General features: G+C 45.3%; 2 protein-coding genes across 6 annotated transcripts; one reads left to right on the forward strand and one right to left on the reverse strand.

Moving 5' to 3' along the window:
* The first annotated feature begins 649 nt into the window (after window positions 1-649).
* Window positions 650-4890, forward strand: LOC133926708 (transcription factor bHLH128-like). Of its 3 annotated transcripts, none has more exons than XM_062372737.1 (6): window positions 650-1328; window positions 3218-3558; window positions 3653-3784; window positions 3906-3971; window positions 4335-4403; window positions 4592-4890. In XM_062372737.1, the coding sequence occupies exons 1-6, from the start codon at window positions 941-943 to the stop codon at window positions 4658-4660; spliced, it is 1065 nt and encodes a 354-aa protein (XP_062228721.1). In that variant the 5' UTR covers window positions 650-940; the 3' UTR covers window positions 4661-4890. The 3 variants fall into 3 exon arrangements, with proteins under 3 accessions (XP_062228721.1, XP_062228740.1, XP_062228731.1); XM_062372747.1 differs by having other exon boundaries at window positions 657-1328; window positions 4654-4890; XM_062372756.1 differs by lacking the exon at window positions 4592-4890 and having other exon boundaries at window positions 651-1328; window positions 3906-4017; window positions 4072-4403.
* LOC133926723 (OVARIAN TUMOR DOMAIN-containing deubiquitinating enzyme 4-like) lies at window positions 4213-7310 on the reverse strand. Of its 3 annotated transcripts, none has more exons than XM_062372786.1 (6): window positions 6942-7309; window positions 6283-6404; window positions 6125-6165; window positions 5769-5867; window positions 5547-5691; window positions 4213-4233 (listed from the first exon to the last, which is right to left on the reverse strand). In XM_062372786.1, exons 1-6 carry the CDS (start codon window positions 6976-6978, stop codon window positions 4228-4230), a joined length of 450 nt encoding a protein of 149 aa, XP_062228770.1. In that variant the 5' UTR covers window positions 6979-7309; the 3' UTR covers window positions 4213-4227. The 3 variants fall into 3 exon arrangements, with proteins under 3 accessions (XP_062228770.1, XP_062228753.1, XP_062228762.1); XM_062372769.1 differs by lacking the exon at window positions 4213-4233 and adding an exon at window positions 5170-5413 and having other exon boundaries at window positions 6942-7310; XM_062372778.1 differs by lacking the exon at window positions 4213-4233 and adding an exon at window positions 5170-5413 and having other exon boundaries at window positions 5527-5691; window positions 6942-7307.
* Window positions 7311-7707: the final 397 nt, after the last annotated feature.

The following is a 7707-nucleotide window of genomic DNA, read 5'->3' on the forward strand; positions in this document are numbered from 1 at the left end:
CTTCTTTGAGTCTTCTGCTAGCCATCTCGATCGACAGTCAAGGTCTAAGGTTTCATTCTTTTGTGATGATTTTTGGATTCATGGTAGAGGCATAACTCTTGTCTTTTAGTGACTTAAAGGATATATTATTCAATCTATGCATAAACCATGAAGTCATAATTGTTAATTGCTTTGTTAGTATCTATGATGATGCATCTGTTGCCTTGTTAAGCTGCTAGTACTTATTTTTAGCCATTTTAGTATTATATTTGTCATGGAAAGTTCATCTGCTATGGTTCGATGCTTTTAGATTTATTTTATCGATTTCCGACCGATAGTTTCTATCCTGAAAACACTGTTTATAATTTTCTCGTATTATCAATAATATATTCGTTTCTGATATTATCATTACCGAATTCATTTCTAAGAGAAAATATAAAACTGAAAATAATTTAGACTTTTTTTTAATGATTTTTGTACTATTTTCATCTCTGGTACGAGGGGTAGAGGGCTCTAAGCCTCCTGCCCTGCCGATGGATCCGTCGCTGTTGCCGTGAGTGTGGTTTGCGAAGGGGAAGAAAAATTTATGAGATTTAATCTCACAGAAAAAATTTCTCAGGTGCATATCATATATCCTATTCTTTACTCACAGTTATATATAACAGTAGCTAGATCAATGACGACATAGATTAGTCTTATAGGGTGCGTGCGTTCGGAGAGCTTGTGAACGCGCGCACATGGCCGCCGTGACTTGGCGCCCCGGTCTCCGTCCACCTGTACCAGCACTATACAACTCCTCCGGCAAGAGCGGGTCCCGTCCCACCACGGTGCGTGCATCCATCCACCATCCCCCCTGCCTCTGCCTGGAATGGAACCCCGCTAAAAGGCAGCAGCCACCAACAGACCACACCCCGCACCAGGCACCACCAGCAAATTCACACGCTCGCGCGCAGCAGCAGCCATGAACCGCCTGACGCCGCCGTACGGGACGATGCCGCCGCCAGGGCAGGGGCTGGCGCGCTACGGCTCCGCCCCGGGCTCGCTCCTCGCCGCCATCGCCGCTTCCGTCACCCGTGGCGAGCCCCCGCCGCCGCCCGTGAGCCGGTTCTTCTCCGGCGAGTCCTCCGGGCTCACCTCCTGCGAATCCAGCTGCCGGACGGACGGCGGCCGCCCCACGCTCGAGCGGGCGTACGGCGGCTCCGGCGAGATCCGCGTGCCGCCGCCGCCGCAGCAGCAGCAGCATCCGGCATCGCAGGTGGGCCAGCACGGGGGCCCGGGGGTCTCCCCGCTCTTCAGACACAGCAGCTCCCCCGCCGGGCTGCTCTCCGGCCTCATGGCCGACCCGCACGGTACGCACCGTCTCTCATCATCGCTTGGTTGCGCGAACCCGTGGCGGGGCTGCGTGCACGTACGCGTCGCCGCCGGGTTTGCCCGTTCCGCGTGGTCCACGAGCACCGCCCGCCTGTTCCGGCTTGGCTTTCTGGCGTACCTCTCGGCCGTCGTTTTCTACTTAATCACCCTCTGCTAGTACGCCTACGTTGAATCTGACTACTTCCTCGTTCAAAAATCGTAGACCTATTTTGTTTTGTAATAGTTAAAGTTAATAAGTTTTAAACGATAATTAGTTAAATTAATATATATTTAGTATACAAATTTTATTTCAATAGATTTATATTTTAAAATATTTTTAATATAATATTGATTTTATAGAAATTGATAATATATTAAAAAAATTAACAGTTAATTATTATTTTAATAATTTTTTCAGAACAAAATAATGAGCCTTCTTCGACAATCTAAGGAGTGAGTACTTAGTTTTAACTCCTATCGAGCTAAGCTAGTTAGGAGCTGTTTAGTTGTCTAAATTCTTATTAGTCTAGTTTGATAAATGTATAATTTTAATAAAAAATATATTTATTTATCTGTATCTATTATTTCCGTCTGTATGAACGGATATAAATATACAGTATTATCTTGACTGAGTGGATTTAGTCTACTACTTTCACTCATATAACTCATAGATAGATTTATTTATTTGTATTATAAAATAATCTTAAACTACATACTTTTATCTTTTACATTTGTTCATATGATCTTAGATTTAATAAAAAAAAATCATCCCAACTTGTTCAGACGGTATAATCAACTACACTCTCTCTTTTTTAACCCATATTACTCTAATCAATATGTTCCTCATCAGTCCGTTTGTACGATATAAGTCTAAAAAATATGTTCAAGCAAACAAATACACCCCTAAGTCTACAAAATCTGTTCAAGCAAACAAATACACCCTTAAGTCTACAAAATCTGTTCAAGCAAACACATACACCCTTAATGATGGTCAAATCTTGGCCTTGCTGATTTGGGTGGTCGGCAAGTGACAGGAAGGCGTAGAATAATACAGTACATTCTACATCCGTACGTAGCTGGTTACTCCTATCGATCGAGTATGGAGCACATCATCGTCCCATTGACGCGTTATTTTATGCAAGACTTTCCCGGCGCGCACACACACAGGAGCATACTTTAACAATGGCGTCAGTGACAGTGCAATGCACCTGCGCCGAATAAAAAAAAAATGCACCCATGCACTGAATCTGAACGGCCAATGGATCTGACCGACCAAATGTACGCACGGTTTTGGCTCCGTTCACTGATTGCTCTCTCGATTTTCTGAAAGGCCGTCTTCTCTATCTGAGGTTCGTTCCGCCGCGTAGGTGCATTGCACCTGCTGGCTGACGTACTTAACGTGACGCGGCCGTTCCTGGCCCGGTCGCTCCATCGCTTCACTGGCGAGCATCTGGTTGCTACAGCGAACCTGGACGCCGCACGTCACTCGTCACAGGCTCACAGGTCACAGCATGGTGCCGTCATGTTAGTAATCACCCCAATCATGGGTGATAGCTGTAGGCCAGATCAGCTTAATCTTTCCTCGGTGCGGTACCAAGTAGGAGGCAGTGCTGCCATGCCACACGATTAGCACTGGCTGTCTGTCTGACTGGTGGGGCCACCGTGCTTCTTCGTACTAAGCCTGTCAAAAGTGCTCAGGTTAATAGTAATTGCTTCGAGCAAAATCGCCAGGAACAGTCACTGACGTGTGGGCACAAGTCAGCTACACCTGTCTGAAGTGTTGGTTAGGCATTAGCTACGTAGCTAGTGATCTGAATGAGTGAACCCATGGTTGTGACTTGCAGAACTGATGGGTGTGTTCTCTGACGCATGCATGCACGCATGGCAGGCATGGCTGCGACGAGAGGGATGGGGAGCTACTCGCAGGCGGGCACCGGCGCCGCACTGGCTCACGACCGCAGGCAGCTGAGCTCGCAGTGGAGCTTCTCGAGGCGGGACCTGCCGCAGATATCGGAGATGGGGATGATACCGGACATCGGCGAGAGCATCGTTGCAGGTGGATGCAACAGCTCCAGCGACGGTGGCGCGCAGTCCTCCTACCTCTCCAGGAACTTCTCGGTCAGCTCGTGGGACGACACCAACTCGATCATGTTCTCCTCCCCGAGCAAGAAGCCCAAGGTGGACGCTGCCGACGACATTGTCACCAGCTTGAGTAACATCGACTCGCAGGTCAGTGCATGCCCCTTGGTTCCTTCCTTGCTGCCCTCGGCATGGATGGTTCGGTTTTGTGCTGATGGAAATCTGTTATTTTCTTGCGATCCAGTTTGGCTTGTCAAAGTCGTCGTTGGAGATGTCCGGCATGGATGATTACCTGCAGATGCAGCAGGACTCCATCGCTTGCAGAGCCCGTGCAAAGCGTGGGTGCGCAACTCACCCGCGAAGCATCGCTGAGAGGGTTAGTTCAGTCCCCACCTCGTTTGCTGAAGCTCTAGTATGATGCTGATATACATGCACGGTGCGCCATCTTGATGTTGGATATTGAACAGAATCATTTTTTCTTTCTCGTGAACGTTTAGGAAAGAAGAACAAGGATTAGCAAGAGGCTGAAGAAGCTGCAAGATCTTGTGCCTAACATGGACAAGGTAAATTAAGTTGAATCGCAATAGCTATAATCGTTTCTATCCATAGGTTTTATTGTGGAATTACTGAAACTCAAGACTCGCTAAACAACTGAACCTAGCAGTTCTCTGTTCTCCTTTGTGGCAATGCATTTCATCATTATGCATTTGTTCCATATCTTCACACAGTTTGGCCACGAATTTGCGGAATCACCCACCCAATCCTGCTATTCCCTCTTTTTTCCAATGCCCCTTTTCCGTTGCATCACAAAAACCGGAATCAAGTCTGCATTGCAGCAATAAGATCCTGTTATTCTGAATCGATTTTGTACAATTGTTCGTTAATAAAGGCGATGTGGTATGCTAATGTTTCTCTTGAATATGCAGCAAACAAATACGTCAGACATGTTGGATCTTGCTGTAGAGTACATCAAAGAGCTAAAGGACCAAGTTGAGGTATGCTCCACTTGCTGCAATGCCTTAAGCATTTCAAAGTTCTTGTTTAAGAAATGCCAGCTTCCATGTTTCCACTTGTGCACACCTCCAGGGCCCAGGGCCCGTTTACTTTTGGCACATGTGTAGGTGTACTCAGTGACTATACTACTTACTTCTAAACGGGAACTAATATTTGTGAACACTTATAGAGAATTAGAGTTGGATCTAAAACACGACCAAGCTCTTACAATGCTAAAATGGATCCATGCAGAAGCTAAAACACAACCAAGCAAACTGCTGTTGCTCAGGCAATCAGAACAGCTGAGGCTGGAGAAGCAGATGAACAAGGTTTTATGTCGTACCGGTGTGATTCTCGAACCCAAGTTTTGCTTCACATGTCAAGTGACTTCCATTGCTCATCTTCTCCTTTCTTGGTTGTATTGTGGATAGTGGAAAAGGCTTGAAGAGTGGGAGATGATAATATATTGTCATAATTTAATTCCTGTGATGCAGTGGCTTGTGTGTAAAATCCTCCATTTCAACGTGAATGGGATTGCTATTGATAAAAGTATTGTAGGAATATCTTGTGTGCCCTTATTGTATCCAAGTTCATTTTTGCGGATTACTAGACTTTGACAAGTCCATAGCTCGGCACCAGGATTAATGAGCACCAGACATGCATATTGTCCTAGAGCAATTCTGATGCCAAACCGAACAAATGAATACGCATAGATTAACCCCTCTAGAGGCATCCTGTTATGTAAAATGATGGAAGAAACTTTACATGTTAAGCTGAATATGGTATCAGGTCATTCAATTAATTTCCTGACCGTGTCTGAAGCTTATTTATACATCAATCTTGAAGAAAAGCAAAGGCTGGAAAGGCAAAGCCAGGCTGATTCTCACGTGTGCTTTATAGTTTGTCATATCGGGCAAAATCACGTAGGAGAATATTGAGTTGCTCACACTTGTGCAGCTGTCCTATAGAACAAGCTTAGGTAACGCATTCTCCGGTTATCTACACGTGTCTCCTGCAATTTTTCAGGGGGGGCATTGGTTCCTCAAAGAGAATACTGAAGCCAAAATTGAAATATAGCAGTGCAAGGTCTGGTTATTGTCGGATTTTGTACAGTACTGTACTTACAGTCTTGATTGTGTTCTTACAAGAGATGACTGAAGCGCGTTGTAGTGCCCATAACCGTCGTAGAGAACACAAATCGGATTGTCCTTGCCATATTCCTGACCATATTCTGCTACGATCCTGGGGCTATCGGAGCTGTTGGTATGTATGTAAACGGTGATGGGCATCCTGCAATGCAACATTTCTCACTAACAGTTATGCTTATAAAGTAGAAAAGCTATACTTAGCAGAAGACAGTTACCTACCTGAGAACATGGGAGCACATGAGAAGTTCAGGCTCTCCTCCCCAAACATAAGGATTTCTCATCTGACTCACATAGCTCTCGAAATCTCCTTCAAGGAACCTAACAAAGAAAAAGATCATGCGACCGAGGTCATCTTTTTTTTATTATGTCTGAAGCGGAAGGATGATTACTTCTTGTTTTTATCACAAAAAGGTGTAAACCTGTTCCTAAAGAATAGTTTTTGTGCAGAAACTGACAACTAAAGTACCCTGTCCATTTTAAGCATATTCTTTTCCGCTTTACTCCTACTGCAGAAAATTTGTCCAGTACTCCAGTGAAACAAATGCATCAGATAAATAATGGAAAAAGGAATAAACCATTCAGTGTCTCCTCTTCTCTTGACAAATTCATCTGCTACCTGGAACAGTTCAACAGCAACTCAACAACAAAATAAAATGGACATACAATAACTGTGCATGTGTATAATTCAGGTGGTGTGCTCAGTAAAAAAAAAATTCAGGTGATGTACACTCACTTGTGCTCGAAGATCGTCAGCCAGTTCCTTCTGGAGGCTCTCGCTCGGTGACTGTTTTCCACTCCTTAAGCATGCGCCGTAAGCCACGGACCTGAACAGGCATCGCCCGTCCCCTGTGATTCCTGAAATGTGAAGGCGGCATCGCTGTAATTCATACAGTAGGTTCAGCAATCCAGAGCATCAATTGGCGATCAAAACTCCATCAGAATTAGCCAGATACAGAGGCTATTTGTTTTATCAATCTGCTTTCTGATTTCTGAATTTGCCAAAGGGATACCCACTTCTCTGAAGATGCATCTGAAACCACTATCATATGCAAGCATAAAGATTCTGTGAAAAAGAGAATACGAAAGTAGAAAAAGCATCTTACTAATATTCCATTGGTAGTTTATTATTATCACAGTCTTTCTATTCTTAATCAACAATGATCTAGCCACTTTATTCTCGACCGGGTCCAAAACCCAAGATCTCGGATCACAAGCCGGTACGGTACGAAAAGAAGCAAAGAATCCTCTTTTGATCACCGATCACCACCAAAAGAAGCCTCTTTTAGTACTTGAAACAAATACCATATGCCAAGAAATATGCAGGGACTTGACAGAACGAAGAGGAGGAGGAATCATTGATCATTTCAAGCAGCGAATGGGATGCGGACATACTGATCGAGCGCAGCGGGCGGAGCTCCCGATCTGACATCCGCCGGGCGGCGGTGGCGATCCTCCCTTCCCCTCCTCGGCTGCTCCTACCGCTGCCGGGCACGAAGGAGAAGCAGCAGGTGGAAAAAGCAAGCAAGCAGTTGGAAATGGAATGGAACAAAGCGGACGGGGAGGGGGAGAGGGGGTTGGACCGTTGGAATTGGATTCTCTCACTGTTGCACACGCCTTTTTCCTCCCTTTCCGCTGTTCCTTTTTTCTACCGCCCGCTGTCGCTGGGTGGAGTGGACAGTGGAGGCCGTCGCTGCCTCCGACGAGCCGTCGCGCTACCTGCTCTGCTCCGACCTCTCCTCTCTTTCCCGCCACAAATAATTGCAGAGCCGTGGCTTTCGAACGACCTCGCAGGTGGCAGAAGATTGAAAAAAGCAGGAGATGATGGATGCGCGTGGGCCCCATTCGCCTAATCCTGGATGGACCTGCCAAATCCTGCCATCTTATCGCGCCACGCACATGTTAATTTATGCTCTTGAGGCCTAATCACCTTCTGAGCCTCTCTGATTATCCGAAAATTCTTATTCACACGCGCCAGTTCCCTTGCTCATGCCGGCTCCCGAGAGGTCCGCTTTTTATTTTTTATTTTTTTCAAAAACTTTTTCTTAAAATTTTTCTAAGCAAAATTTTCAAGTTAACTTTTATTCCAAACTTTTACTTAAAACTTTTCTCGTTATCTTGTTAATTTGTTCAGACAAGTTGTCTGAAAAACTTTTAAAAA

The sequence above is a fragment of the Phragmites australis genome, chromosome 1 (assembly GCF_958298935.1).
Source record: "Phragmites australis chromosome 1, lpPhrAust1.1, whole genome shotgun sequence".
Taxonomy (NCBI): Eukaryota; Viridiplantae; Streptophyta; class Magnoliopsida; order Poales; family Poaceae; genus Phragmites; species Phragmites australis.

Bases quoted from the DNA above. Each gene is read 5' to 3' on its own strand.
- LOC133926708 (XM_062372737.1), top strand. From the start codon at position 941: ATGAACCGCCTGACGCCGCCGTACGGGACGATGCCGCCGCCAGGGCAG. The intron at 1,329-3,217 runs GTACGCACCGTC...CACGCATGGCAG, and splicing joins CCTCATGGCCGACCCGCACG to GCATGGCTGCGACGAGAGGG. The intron at 3,972-4,334 runs GTAAATTAAGTT...TTGAATATGCAG, and splicing joins TTGTGCCTAACATGGACAAG to CAAACAAATACGTCAGACAT.
- LOC133926723 (XM_062372769.1), bottom strand. From the start codon at position 6,978: ATGTCAGATCGGGAGCTCCGCCCGCTGCGCTCGATCA. The intron at 5,868-6,124 runs GTTTATTCCTTT...TTTCTTTGTTAG, and splicing joins AGAAGAGGAGACACTGAATG to GTTCCTTGAAGGAGATTTCG. The intron at 5,692-5,768 runs GTAGGTAACTGT...GTTGCATTGCAG, and splicing joins ATGTGCTCCCATGTTCTCAG to GATGCCCATCACCGTTTACA.